The 15,690-nt window shown below is 41.0% G+C and overlaps 1 protein-coding gene across 1 annotated transcript in view; it reads right to left on the bottom strand.

Annotated features, from left to right (window-relative positions):
- The window catches only part of LOC126247989 (transmembrane protein 183-like), a 173,891-nt gene that overhangs the window by 121,118 nt on the left and 37,083 nt on the right, over window positions 1-15,690 (bottom strand). The window contains exon 2 of the mRNA XM_049948573.1: window positions 6,488-6,574. Coding sequence (XP_049804530.1) covers window positions 6,488-6,574 — 87 coding nt within the window. The remainder of the gene's footprint in view (window positions 1-6,487; window positions 6,575-15,690) is intronic.

The raw sequence follows: 15,690 nt of genomic DNA, 5'->3' as shown, positions 1-15,690 counted from the left end.
ACCAACTTGGACACGGCAAGTACGGAGCGACAGGAAATTTTGGATAAAAATCGAGAGTGGGCCCCGGAGACCCCACTCATACAATGTGGCACGGATACAATGTCGCCAGGTCATGTCGTATGCTTTATCTAAGTCAAAAGAGATGGCAACCAGGTGTTGCCATCTGGAAAGGCTGTTTGGATGGCAGACACTAGGCACACAAGATTATCAGTGGTAGAGCGACCCTGGCGGAAGCCGCCCTGACATGGGGAAAATAGGCCACGTCACCCCAGGACCCAACCCAACTGCCAACATACCATACGTTCCAGCAGCTTACAAGGAACATTGGTGTGACAGATGGTTCGATAGCTATTCACATCAAGCAGGTTTTTACCAGGTTTGAACACTGGAATGCTGGTGCTCTCCCGCCATTGCAATGGAAAGACGCCATCGCACCAGATCCGTTTGAAGATGCTGAGATGTCGCTTTCAGTCAGATGAGAGATGTTTAATCATCTGGCTGTGGATGTGATCATGCCCAGGAGCTGTGTCGGGGCAATGTGCAAGGACACTGAGGAGCTCCCACTCTGCAAATGGGGAATTATAGGATTCACTATGATGTGTATTGAATGAGAGAATGTTCCCTTCCAGATGCAATTTGAGAGTGTGAAAGGCTGGGGGGGGGGGGGGGGGGGTAATTCTCCAACACAGAGGCTCGAGCAGAGTGCTCAGCTAAGTGCTCAGCAATCACGTTTATGTCGGTAATTAACATGTGATTTATGGTAACACCGGGGACACCTGATGGGGTCTGGTACCCGAAAAGATGCTTTATCTTTGCGCAGCCTTGGGAAGGTGACATATGGCACCCAATGGTCAAGACATATCTCCACCAACAGTACTGCTTCCGACATGCGGTAAGTTGGTGACGTGGGTATGGAGCCGTTTAAAGGCTATGAGGTGCTCCAGGGAAGGGTGCTGCTTATGCCGCTGTAGAGCTTGCCGACACTCCTTAATTGCTTCAGCGACTTCCGGTGACCACCAAGGGACTGTCTTTCACCAGCGCCCCCCTTGAGGCGAGGGATCGCATTTTCTGTCATAGAAACAATTATTGTAGTCACCTGCTCAACCATCACATCAATGTTACTGTGTGGGGCAGATTCAACAGTGACAGCAGAGGTGAAAGTTTCCCAGGCCGCCTTGTTTAAAACCCATCTGGGCAGGCATCCATGGGCCTGGCACCGGGGCTGTGACAGGAAGATGGGTAAGTGGTCACTACCACACAGGTCATCATGTGCTCTAAATGGGAGAAGTCTTGGGCTGCAAATTGATAAACCAATGGCTGATTAATCACCATGAGCCACACTGAAATGTCTGGCGGCCCCCGTATTTAAGACGCAGAGGTCGAACTGTGACAGTGAAGTTTTGACATCTCTGCCACCATACAAGGGGTTATGCGGTTAAAATCTCCCAGAAATGGGAAAGGTTTAGGTAGTGGATCAATCAGTGCAGCTAATACATTCAGGGAAACTGCACCATCTGGAGGAAGATATACATCGCAGACAGTTATTTCCTGTGTCGTCCATATTCTGACAGCCACAGCTTCAAGAGGGGTTTGAAGGGGCACAGGTTCACTACAGACTGAGTTTCGGACAAAACTCCACCTGACACTCTATTATAGTCACTATGGTTCCTGTAATATCCCTTATAGCCATGGAGGGCGGGGGTCCACACTGCCAGGAACCAGGTTTCCTGGAGAGCAATGGCGATGGCAGGTGTAAATCTGCCCAGTCGCCGTAGCCTAGCCAGGCGATGGAAAAAACCGCAGTAATTCCACTGGAGGATATCATTGTGAGACTGGGAAGGCATGGAACATCCAATGAGGTAGTTTACTGCTCAGAGTCACCTGCTGCCACCGACTTATTGCCTGAGCAGTCCATATCCATTGTGCCTGAGGGTCCAGCAAGACCTAGGTCCTCAGCAGATGCCAGAAACTCCATCCCATCCTCAGACGCAGAGGTTTTAGGTAGCAGTGTTGTGGGTGCCACCGCAATTTCCTTGGTCTTAGGGATTTTCTTTTTGGATTTCTCTCGCTGGTCCTTGGGGTTCCTTGGCTGGGAGGACTTCACTGGCTCAGTCTCCGGGACTGAGGATGAGCATGAAGCCCTACGACCAGCTGCTTTTGAGCTCTTCAGCCACTGGCAGGTGTCTTCTTTCCCACTTGCAGAAACCTGGAAAGGGAGTGACCCAAGGGAGCCCTTCCTAGCGAGATAAGCTGAAGAAGACTTCCTCTCGTCTGGTTTAGAAGTGGGGACGGGCATCCCCGATGGTTCGGGTGTGTTTCTCCTGAAGTAGGTGGTGCGAGAGCAACAGGGAAGGAAATGCCTCCCCACCATCAAAGGGCAGGTGTAGTCTTCTGACTCAGAGAGGTGACTGGGGTTGGTGACGCTGATGATGTAGGAACTGTTGTAACGGCGGCGTAAGACGGTGTCATACGTACAGGATGCAAGTGTTCAAATTTTCTCTTAGCCTCAGTGGCGGTCAGTCAGTCCAGGGTTGTTTACTCCACGATTTTCCTTTCTTTCTGGAGAATCCTCCAGTCTGGCGAGGAAGATGAATGGTGCTTTCCGCATCTGACACAGATGGGAGGCGGGACACATGGAGTATTGGGATGTGATGAGCGTCCATAATCTCGACATGTGAAGCTGGAAGTACAGCGGGAAGACATGACAACTTCCAGCACTTAAAAGCACCTTTACCTTCTCAGGCAATGTATCACCCACTAAGGCCAAGATGAAGGCACCAGTGGCAACCTGATTATCCATCGGACCCCAGTGGACGCACCAGACGAAATGTACACCTCGCCGCTCTAAATTGGCGCGCAGCTCATCGTCAGACTGCAAAAGAAAGTCCCTGTGAAATATGATACCCTGGACCATATTTAAGCTCTTATGGGGCATGATGGTTACAGGAACATCCACCAGCTTGTCACAAGCGAGTAACGCCCGTGGCTTGGCAAAGGATGCTGTTTTGATCAAGACTGACCCAGATCTCATTTTGGACGATCCCTTCACATCCCCTAACTTGTCCTCTAAATGTTTAACAAAAAACTGAGGCTTCATCGTCACGTAAGATTCCCCATCAGCTCTCCAACATACAATGTACCGGGTTGGATAAGATCCACTGCCGTCCTTAGCCTGATGTTCCACCCATGGTGTGGCCAGGGAGGGGAACGATTGGGGGTCGTACTTCTGTGCGTTGAATTGAGCTCATGAATGCTTAGAGACTGCTGGTGGTGAACTACCAGCAAGTGATGACGGACTATCCTTCATCGCATGTCATCCACCCTGATGCCACCCACTCTGACCAGGGGCCCTCCCCACAGGCGCCACCCAACTGCAGCAAAGGCCACCTGGCAGGATGCCATTGCCAGGAGTCCCGATGCCCCAGGGGGATGGGCGTCTACCCTTGGCATACATGGAGAGCTAACGGTGCAGGCATCATCAGCTGAGTGATCCCTGTCTTGTCAGGGGGCTACAACCAACAGCGTACATGGCGGCCCCACCACAATGGACTAGCTACTGTGCTGGATATCAGGTGCGTAGAAGTCCATGGTCATTGTTGACGCAGATAGTGACATTGCATAGTGCATGGTGGAAAACTCACTCAGGAAGGTGTCCTCGCCCAAAAGATGGAGAATGAGCAGGACTGAAATGCAACGATGAGTAAGTGGGCTAAAGATCAATGCACGGTGGACATGATGCATGATGTAAAGCACCCTTCCCCAATTGGCTTGCTCTTTGGGAAAATTTTGAAAAATGGAGGTGAAACCCTACAGTGGACCATCACAAAGGCCGAAATGTGCGAGACTCCTTTTCGTAGCCTCCTACAACAGGCAGGAATACCTCGGGCCCATTCTAATCACTGGATCCACAGGGGGCAGCAGTCCACAGTGGAGAAAGATGGAACATCTCACAAACCCTCATATAAAACATAAATTTGACAAAATAACATTATACATCATCAGTTTCATCTGGGAAATACAGAATCTCTCAGCAATTTGGCAACATGTTCTGGTAAAATGCCCTACTCTGTGGATGTATAAAGAGCATTAATAACCATAGGTCTTTGGCCTTTTACGTAGATAATTGTAAAGATTTCATTTTAATGGGTTTCAGTCATGATTCACTCGAACTTTGCTGCCTCTTGTTAAAGTCAGTACCTTCAATGCCTTCTGTGGTCTGAAGGAAAATTTATAGTTTACGTTCCTGGTGAATTACATCTGTACTGCAACCATTTTATCTTTTCCCCAAGGAACTGGCTCTTCCACAATCCTGTTCACTTTTAATATAAAACTGACAAAGAAATGCCATGAAAATAAGAAAATCTTTCTGTTCAAGATGTGATGAAGCAAGCTGGGATATTTTTACTTCCCCTCTTGTTTTGCCATCTGCCTCCTTAAAATTCATGTTTAACTACTTACCATTAACAAATGCGAATATAATCTGCATTCTCATAAAAGAGAAAGGTTGACCCTCAGTTTTAAAGAACATAACACCAGATCTCATTTTGTGCTTGGTTTTATGTATGTAATTGATATTCTAATTTATTTTGACTATGTCCAGTTAGCATCATTTGTTACAGGGCAAAAGCAGTAATTGTTTCATAACTTAAATCCTATTGTTGACATATAAACAAATATAAATTCTGTAATAATTGTGAACATTTGGAACACGAAATGCTAGTAATCTTATAGTATCTATCTGGCTCTCTTCAAAAACATGTTAGCGAAACCTGCACCTACTTAATTCCAAAGTAATTAACAGTTTTGTCAAAAGTATTGTTTACGTAACTATATATGTTAATTTCATCATTTAAACAAATACTTTGGCTTAGCCCTTGCAGTAGAAGGAACTGTTAAAAAAAAGACTGAATTTTTTGATGTATTCAGTTAATTTAATGAGTTATGTTTTAATTGAAATTTCTGTGAATTTAACTTTGAACAATGCGTAGTTTCGGCCTCTATTATATAGGAGTATAAGGGCCCGATTTCTGGTCACGGGACAGTCAGTCCACGGCAGAGTTTCAGACGAGGAACCTGTGCTGGTTAGAATGACAACAATGCATCAACTTAACAGTGAATTAAGTGTTACACCAATACGTGGGTGTGTTAAAGCAATGACAGTGACTGTTCAATTAATTTGAAAGACTGAACTGTGTTGTTAGGCTTTTACTGCTCGTAGATGTAAAACAGTAAACTATTGTAGCAGTATGTGGGGGAGGAGGGTTGTTAAAAGTTAAAGTAAATACCTGTTAAATGCAACTGTCTGCTATGTTATTTACTGTAGTCAGTGTCCAAATTACAAACCCCATTTTTCAGCCAGTGTAGGAATGCAGTACATCGACACCGAGGACAACAAATGAAATAAATAAAGCAGCCACAACTGCTACAAAGGTGAACTACATTTATTGGTGGTTTCCTAGGAACTAATTTGATCAAATTAGCCCAATCCCTAGGTGTATTAATATTTATAGTTTTATTCTTTTTTGACAGCCTACGTCCATGTGACCAGATTCAAGGAGTTTATGATTAATAACCTTCAGCTCATTACCACAGTAATTTTCCTCGTGATATATATTCATGGCCATGACAGAGAAATTAACATTCATGTTGTGGCAACTGCAGGAGTTACTACACATATTGATCTCAGTGACTTCTTCAGGTAATGACAGCATATGCTTCTGAATACAACTGCTTTTCCATTACCTGAGCAACCAGCAATAGTTTCATCTACCATATTTAACACCAAGTAGGTTTGTGCTGCTTGTTTACAATCTACATAGTTCAACAGAGAGTCCACATTGTTTATAAAAAGCTATCCCACTGTACAAAAGAGGTGTTGGTAAACACTTTGTTAAGCAAATCATAGGAAATAAATGAGTGTTTTTCCCCACTTTTCTCTTTGTTGATCTTCTGCTCACAGCTAGACACTGCCATATTTACATGAATTTTCTTGTCTTCTTCTGTTTGAGTTTTTTCTTGCTCATTATTGTCGTTGGCTGTTCTAACAGTGAAAGTCATGGAAGATTTTTCAGCAGTGAATGCACTGGTTATTGTTGCATGAAGTACTTTTATGTTTATGATATGACACTGGTTTTGCAGAAACCACATTTCATTGTTCCAGTTAAAGTTAGAGTTTGGTTATTCTTACATACAAAACTTAAGTCACTTTCTTAGCTAGTTACATGGTGTAACTCAAATTCATGAAAAACATATAGAGAGAGAGTGTGTGTGTGTGTGTGTGTGTGTGTGTGTGTGTGTGTGTGTGTGTGTGTGCAAGCATGCACTTTTACTGTCAGATTACATTTGAAAAGCACCTACGTGGTTGACATTTGTTTGTAACATACGATGCATACAACAGTTAAAATATGCTGAAAATCTAAATTTTTACTTACTTTGGTGAAGGCTATAAAATACTAATGAATTTAACATTTCACTTCCAAGAACCTACCTTCTCTTAAAACATTTCTCATTGGTTTCTTTAACCGAGCATGTCCAAAGCTTACTGAGGAATTAGCGAAGTCTTCCAGAGTAACATCTGCAACAGAAACAAATAGCAAATAATTACACAAACAATACTCTAGTAAAACTTGAGAGTTGCTGGCCAGGAACTGACAGTAACAGGTTTGAAAATTGTCTTCTAATGCTTAAACACTATTATTGTGCATTTCAATGAAATCATGCTGATATTCACAAGGATTAATGACAGTGATCCTATAGTTTTATGAACTCTTTGACTGCTGTGGATGAGTTAATTCGTCATGCCCTGCCCACTCCCCAGGTGCTGAGGCTATGTTTAAACACAGCCTCTGGGTTTTCCTTTAGTGCAACTGATATATATATATATCTGTGTGTGTGTGTGTGTGTGTGTGTGTGTGTGTGTGTGTGTGTGTGTGTGTGTGTGTGTGTGTGTGTCCCTTTCTGCTGACTCTCTCACTGCTACAGCCAAGTTACTTTCATATTTCGGTGAATAAAAAAGTTTTGAGTATTTATTACACAACATACATACCTCTTTATTTGCTCTTATCTAAAAAAGGCTATCTTATATTCCACCCTTTATGAAATACAGTAATTTTTATGACCATGATTCCCAATGCACAGGGATGGAAGTGGGCACATTGCAAGTAACTATCCAATGGATATAAAAACCAGCAACTCGAGAATGAAATGAGATCTTGTCTTGCTCTCAATTTTAAATAAAATTTTGATACCTTACCAACATTGTATGAGCTACAATGAAACATGTGCTAATTTTACACAATGTGTTTTTACTGCTGGAAACTATTTAAAATTTCATGCAATGTGGTGTTTAATTTGATATAGCACAGTAACTAAGATAAATGAAGAAAATAAATTCAGCCCCTAATCGAGCAAGTCATCAGACTGTGAGGTGTGCAAACTTGCATTTTTTTCACCAAGTAGTTTTCTCAAAAGTGAGTAAGTAAAATACAAATGCCAGAACACTGTCTCAGCATGAGTAGCAGCATTAGGCAAGCAGTACAGTGAAAGTATGCTCAGCATGGACTGCAGAGAGCACATCTGTGGCAGTCAAAGGGTTAAGGACGAAATCTCTCAAATGTTGAGGTTTTGTTTGATGGTCCTTTAGACAACCCAACCCACAATGACTAGAAACTCAGTGTATGAAAATCATCTCAACAGCAAAGTAACAATACTCTACTACCCAGTTTTCTGAATTACCAAAGTGTTCTACCACTTTAGAATTGCATTTCACTGTAGCTTTCTGTGTAAGAAAATGTCATTTCCAAATTAACTTCCTTCAATATAATCACAGCTGTCTTAGTGTGGCTCTTTCCTGATGAGCATAACCTCTGTATAGCCTTTTGAATAAGGGAAGAAAAGAACTCACAAATTTCACTACTGTTTAGCAAAGACAAAATGTGATACTACATATTTGTAAACATCTCCAAAGACTGGATTATCATCTTCACTCTGAACGTAATCACTAGAAAGACAACACCGATTTGCTGTAATGATTATGGAAATGAACCCCTACTTTCATAATCTTTCTGTACTCTGGGACCACAGTCATAATACTTTTTAAATGTAAGTTGTGCCATTTGACTGTATACAGTCAAATGGTGGAATTTTCATTTAAACTCTACTTTTATGTTCCTAGTTTTCATTTTCTTGTAAATCTGAGTATCATCTTCACTAGATCGCATTAAAACTAGAAGATAAGAGCAGCACCAAATGTATCATTTAATCAATATGTTTGTCTGGGCAAAAAGTATTTTATTGATTTTTATTATTTTTGTATGGAACCTTTGCCGATGTAATTATAATTATTTTTATGTATTTACTTTAACTTCTTCCTTTTTATCACATTATCCCCCCCCCCCCCCCAATGTTATTTCAACTTATTTGTATTACAAATACCAGACTAACAATAATGATTAGTCATGTTGATAAAGATAGCCCCTGACAGGAATAAAAAACACAACCTTCAGTATACTACTGAACTGCTAGGTTACGCCGTCGTTTTGCAAAGCAGTGTTATTCTGAAGCCCTTAGTGAATCTTGAGAAATTCTCTCTTATCAATTACTGCCAAACAAGGACACACTAGGGCAAATGGCTGCTGAGTGTGATATCTGGGACCGTAACCTACACCACCATAGAGATCATTTCAAAAATTCAGTCCCACCCCATGGACCCTCCCCTTGTTAGTATAGTCCCATATAGAGCAGAACTTCACATCCAACTTTGCAGTGACTACATAATAGTTAAAATTTTCAACACTGACACTATTCGAAGTCCTTGTCACTGCAGCTTTTGGCATTTTTTGTGTTCCCACAATATTTATAAATGAAAGGCACAATACAGGGTGTTTCAAAATGAACATACTGGTTTTAAGGCATTGTAGCATTTATTACGTTCAACTTACAATTTTAAATAATACACCACATGAAAGAGCAACTCAAACAGTTTTGTTTGTATACCTGTGTGCAATGGGAAGAGTATGGAATGACCAAGAGTGACGGAAAAACATGTCGAAGAAGTGCAAGTCTTTCACGCTTAGCCCAACGAAATCAGTTCAGAAGGTTAGTCATGAAGTAGCATTTCCAGTGGTGTCTGGGTGTAGAGTTTTAGTGAGACGCTTACAGCCACGTCCTTATCGTCTGCAGTTGTTACAAGTTCTAAAGCCTACACAGACTACGGTTTATGAACCAACTGTGCAAATGAAATGTTGCTGCATGACAATTAAGATTTTCAGGATTGTTCACCTTCAGCGATGAATAGACTTTTCACACCAGTGGAAATGTGACCCACACACAATGTGCACATCTGGGGATCAGAAAATCTCCTAGAGACAATACAGTTGTAAATTGAAAGTTTCTTGTGCCATATCCCCGCAGAAAGTTTATGGGCCTTTCTTTTTTGGTGAAGCAACTGTAACCAATTGTTCTCATCTTGATGTGTTACAACTATGACCCATGGCTCAATGGGAAGAAGCTGAACAATCCATCTTTATTTGGGAGCAAGATGGTGCACCACCTCACTCGCAGAACTCAGTACGCAACTGGTTAAATGACGTTGTACCCTATTTGTGAACTGGCTGCAAGGGGCCGGATGACAGAGCATAACAATGCATGACATCCACGTCCACACACGATCTGACACCACTCGATTTTTACCTTCAGGGTTTCATAAAGGATCATGTGTACATGCCTCCGCTACCAGCTGATCTATCCAACTTTAGAAACAGTATTATTGCAACAGTTACTCTTGAGACAGGAATCAAGGTTTCACAACAACTCTTATCAGCTCGATGTGTGACAAAAGGTACTCACATTGAATTATTATAAAAAAACTGTTCAAGTTGCCCTTGCATTTTGTGTATAATTTATAATTGTAAGCTGAGTGTAACAAAGGCTACAAAGCCTTAAAACCCATATGTTCATTTTTAAACACCCTGTATTATGGATGTACTTATTTTGTCACCCAGTCTTTGGCTTCATCAGAGTGACTGCCTACCATCACCAAAGTGATATAATATTGAAGAACATTGTAAGGGTGTTTTATATCAAGAGTGAAACACAAAAACAGACTAAAAGTTATCTCTGAAAATGCAGTGCTACTACAATTAAAAATGTTGAACTGTAAATAAATCAGAAGTACATCAAGTCCAAACAGTAGTTCTATAAAACAATTTAAATTACATTAAATTAATAATCCCAATAAAATAAAAATAGTATGTGACAAGAGTACTGAAAACTAGCTTGAAGAGGTATTTATTACACATGGATAGTGATACAGAAACAAAATAAAAGATAGAACTGGCATTTATAACCGCAGACTATGTAGCCTGTCCACAGAAAATCGCAATGAAGTACACTGAGGTGACAAAAGTCATGGGATAGTGATATTTACAGAAAATCACAATGAAGTACTCTGAGGTGACGAAAGTCATGGGATAGTGATATTTATATCTACAGACGGCAGTAGTATTGTGTACACAAAGTATAAAAGAGAAAGTCTATTTGGCAGTACTGTCATTTGTACTCAGGTGATTCATGGGAAACAGTTTCAGACTCGATTATGGCCACAAGGCGGGAATTAACAGAATTTGAACACAGAATGACAATTGCAGCTAGATGCATGGGACATTCCATTTTGGATATCATTAGGGAATTCAATATTCCGGGATCCACAAAGCCAAGAGAGTGCCAAGAATACCAAATTTCAGGCATAGCCTCTTGCTATGGACAACGCAGTGGGCGACGGCCTTTACGTAATGACTGCGAATAGTGGCTTTCGTGTAGAGTTCTCAGTATTAACAGACGGACAACATCACATTAAATAAGCACAGAAATCAATGTGGGACATACAACAAATGTATCCATTAGGACAGTGCAGCGAAATTTGGTGTTAAATGGCTATGGCAGCAGACAACCGAGATGAGTGCCTTTGTTAACAGCATGACGTTGCCTGCAGTGCCTCTCCTGGGCTTGATTAGATTAGATTAGATTAATACTTGTTCCATAGATCATGAATACGACACTTCGTAATGATGTGGAACGTGTCGGTTAATAAAAGATGTCTGTACAAGATATTACATTACACAAAATATTGCATGACACTAATGTTTAAGTGTCCCCCCCCCCCTTAATTTATATCTAAAAATTCAGCCAATGAGTAAAAGGAGTTGTCATCTAGAAATTCTTTTAACTTATTTTTAAATGTTAGTTGGCTATCTGTCAGGCTTTTGATGCTGTTTGGTAGGTGACCAAAGATTTTTGTGGCAGCATAATTTATCCCTTTCTGTGCCAAAGCCAGATTTAACCCTGCATAGTGAAGATCATCCTTTCTCCTGGTGTTATAGCTATGCACACTGCTATTACTTTTGAACTGGGCTGGATTATTAACAACAAATTTCATAAGTGAATATATATACCGTGAGGATCCCTAGATCCTTAAATAGATGTCTGCAGGATGACTGTGTGTGGGCTCCAGCAATTATTCTGATTACACGTTTTTGAGCAATGAATACTTTTCTACTCAACGATGAATTACCCCAGAATATGATGCCATACGAAAGCAGTGAATGAAAGTAGGCATAGTAAGCTAATTTACTGAGATTCTTATCACCAAAATTTGCAATAACCCTAATAGCATACGTAGCTGAACTCAGACGTTTCAGCAGTCCATCAATGTGTTGCTTCCAGTTTAACCTCTCATCAATGGACACACCTACAAATTTTGAAAATTCTACCTTACCTACAGACTTCTGTTCAAAGTCTATATTTATTACTGGAGTTGTGCCATTTACTGTACGGAACTGTATATACTGTGTTTTATCAAAATTTAAAGAGAGTCCGTTTGCTGAGAACCACTGAATAATTTTGTGAAAAACATCATTTACAATTACATCACTTAGTTCTTGGTTTTTGGATGTTATTACTATACTTGTATCATCAGCAAAAAGAACTAACTTTGCATCTTCATCAATGTGGAATGGAAAGTCATTAATGTATATCAAGAACAGTAAAGGACCTAAGACCGAACCCTGTGGGATCCCGTACTTGATAGCCGCCGCTATCAGCAGGCCACAATTATTCGAATTGGTTTGAAGAACATTCTGACAATTCAGGCGAATGATTTGGCCACCCAGACTAACTGACATGAATCCAATCGAACATTTATGGGACATAATTGAAGGGTCAGTTTGTGCACAAAATCCTGCACCGATAATACCTTCATAATTATGGATAGTCGTAGGGGCAGCATGGCTCAATGTTTCTGCAGGGGGACTTTCAACAACTTGGTCAGCCCGTGCCGCATTAAGTTGCTGCACTATGCCAGGCAAAAGGGAGGTCCAACACGGTATAAGGAGGTATAGTATGACTTCTGTCACCTCAGTGCATATAAATTCAGGATATAGGGAGGAACAGAGTGGAACATGTGGCAGGCATTGGAACCTGTGAGTATTGAGCAAAATTTAGTAGCAGGGAAGTACAGGGATGTGTTGGGTCATGTTATATTAATTCAGGACTGTGGGCCAGACATTTGACAAATTACAGAGCTTCCGACAGACTTAGTTTTTTCCTTTATTCACTAAAGTGGAGAAGATAGGAACGTGGCTGCTAGCTCACTCAGTATGTGCTTAGCAAATGTGGAGTCTTAGTTCCACAACTGCCATGTTCAGCCGACCTAGTTGCTACATCTCTGCCTGACTGACCAATGAAAAACTGATCGCAATGAAGACAAGTAATTTTGTACATCTCACTGTTGGTAACTGCTTCTTACCATTACTATTGAAAATACACTGGGCTGTGATGTTCCTGATCTAGTAGAAAACCCTATAGTTGCAGGATATAAGTGTTTCAGTCACACACTGTGATACTTGTCCTAACTATGGGATTGTACAACACTTCCTGCAAACATAGCAAGGAACAGCATAGGGACCATAGTGGGGGGAGGGGTGGGCTATAGTTTTCAAATTTTGTTTGATGTGCAAGTTGTTGGCAAGCAGGACAGGATTTTCTAGTCACTGACTGAAGCAATAAATTTAACAGTGTACAATTCTTCTTTGAAATCTTTTTGCATGGGAAGAGATGAAATATGGTGCATCACTGGGTGGGAAGAAATACGTTTGTGGATTATTGGGTGTTGAGAACAAGGAAGTATTAATGTGTCTGTAGTTATAGTCCAGTTGTTACGGTTAGTAGTTTAAGGGTTTGATGACATCGATTTGGGTTGAGGAGGCGTTCAACATCCTGACGAAAAGTCAGCATGGAAATCTTAAGGGTTTGTTGTCAATCTCCAATATGAATTTAATGTTTTATTGATAGTTTAAGTTGCGAAAAAAGCGACTGTCTCACATAACCTATCCTCATACACACTACATCATCTACATGTCTAAACCGGTATTTAATATTGGCACTTAAAGGCTCTTTATTTACAAAATACTGTTCAAAATTGTCTGTCAATATGTCTGCCAAAAGTTAATTTAGAGGAGATCTTATATTGAAGCCATGTAAATCTTCCTTGGAACTGGAAATAATTTTGTGCTAAGCATGTCTGAGTGGACACTCTCCAGTCATCTACTTCTACATGGTTGACATTAGATCTGTATGTCAGATCTATCAAAAAGCAACACACTCCAGTCTTGTTAATTTGGAAAACAAACTTCAGACATCAAAGGACACTACTTTAGCACTGTGTGTGAGGATTTTTTCCTTTCTTTCTGTTTTTTTTTTTTTTTTCAACATCCATTGAGTTTGATGTACCATGAATTGGTCTGAATTTTATCTTACATTTTTAATTAAAAGTGTCCAATTTACTTGCCAGTTTTTGAGATGGTGCTGTTACTGAGGATACAACTGAATAGATGAATGGATACAAATTGCTTACATAGTTCTGAAAGCCCATACCATCTAGGAGGCACTGGGTTCATGTTAGTTAATAGCTCTTAAACAAAAAAAATACTTTTCCAAGAATTAGTCACATATATCACAGCTAAGAATAATTTAGTATGATCTTCGAAAAGAACTTGGAAGCACTTGGTCAGGAAATCGCGGACTTTTTCAAATAATCACTTTTTAAACAAGCACAGGAGTGTTGAACTGAACGGATTTTGTGGCAATGACATCTTAGTGATGAAATGTCATTTTAAACAGCAAGACATGAAAATCTGCAGTCTGTAGGTTAACAACTAAATGTTTTGAAATAATATCTTTAATCACAGTGTATTCAAATCTACCTCATTAAATCTGTTTTTCTGATGTTAGGAAATACAAAAATATTTTCCAGTCAGATGAGATTTTATGTAAAAGAACAAAAGGGGATTATAGGACAGTTAAAGAACTGCTAGACAGCTCTTCAAAACCAAAAACGCCATTTGAGTCAACAAAGTGCTACTCACAATATAGTCATGGTAAAGGATGTAGTAATACCAGATTTCTGAGGCAGATATATGGAACAATGTTTCTCAAACAATTTAATACCTGGATCACTGATCAGGACAAAGCTCTCGTGTATGAGACCTCATCATACAAAATATACAAAAGATATTTAGTTTTCACTTGGTCAGACAGTTCCAGCAGGTACGCAAGCCTGAGAGTAACCAGGCAGGTGTGGCGTAGGACAGTCAGAGGTGAGCAAATGTCTGTGGTGTGTGCAATTTTGCAGCTGTGCTGTCGGTACGCAATCACAGTCCACTTGCCGAGCTGAGGCAGCCAGGGATTTGGACTAAGTCACAAGTGCGCAGAAAGAACATTATCAGGCCATCTGGTGGGTTGCCTACACCATGAATGCCTGCCCACAGATGAGCTAAAGGGTGCTCGCAGGCATCCGTGCCTGACGGGATGACGACAGAACAGCATGCACTAGCTTATTCACACCTAAATATTACAGCAAAGAAGGTTGGTTGCTTGGATTAAAAGAGGGGGAAGGGGACCGAACTACAATGTCATCATTCCCTTGTTCCAAATAAAACAATGCCACAAGTGTGAGAATAAAAGAAACCAGACAGACAACTCGAACTGGAATGAAAGGAAAATCACAAGAATGATGAATGGCAACAAACATGTAAATGGACAACAGGGGACAAGAAAACCACAGAAACGCAAGAAACAGGACGAAGAGATTAAAAACAACAAAGAAGATTACCATGGCTGGCTGACCATGAGAATAAAAAAGGAGAAGCCAGCCACTCTGCAACATTTTAAAACCTCCACCCTAGAAGCACTAGGGTGTAGGACACAGATGGACAAACGACATGCATTAAAACTTAGATCAAATGATGAAACCCACCCTCACAAATAAAATGTAAAACTAAATCAGCCGACGAGGCATTGTCAGATAAAATTAGCAGCAACGAGACTGGTAACACAAGATTTCATCGCTATGCAGTCAAAGTGGGACAGTGCACCAGAATATGGGCCAATGTCAACTGGGTGCTGCACCAACATTCAGGCGGGACTTCACGGTGCAGGAGGTAACTGTGGGTCGCCCAAGCACGGCCAATGCGGGGCCAGCAGAGGACAACTGCTTCCCTGCGAGAGGCCCACATGGAAGATTGATTGGCTGGTTTTTGGGGTTTGATGGGGGCTAAACATCGACGTCATCAGTCCCCTGTTCCAAACAGACATACTTGTAAAAGGCCTATACAGTAAAAGTGTAACCTCTGCACC

This window comes from Schistocerca nitens, chromosome 3 (genome assembly GCF_023898315.1).
Source record: "Schistocerca nitens isolate TAMUIC-IGC-003100 chromosome 3, iqSchNite1.1, whole genome shotgun sequence".
Taxonomy (NCBI): domain Eukaryota; kingdom Metazoa; phylum Arthropoda; class Insecta; order Orthoptera; family Acrididae; genus Schistocerca; species Schistocerca nitens.
The sequence above is the reverse complement of the archived record's forward strand: the minus strand, read 5'-3'. Positions and strand labels throughout refer to the sequence as shown.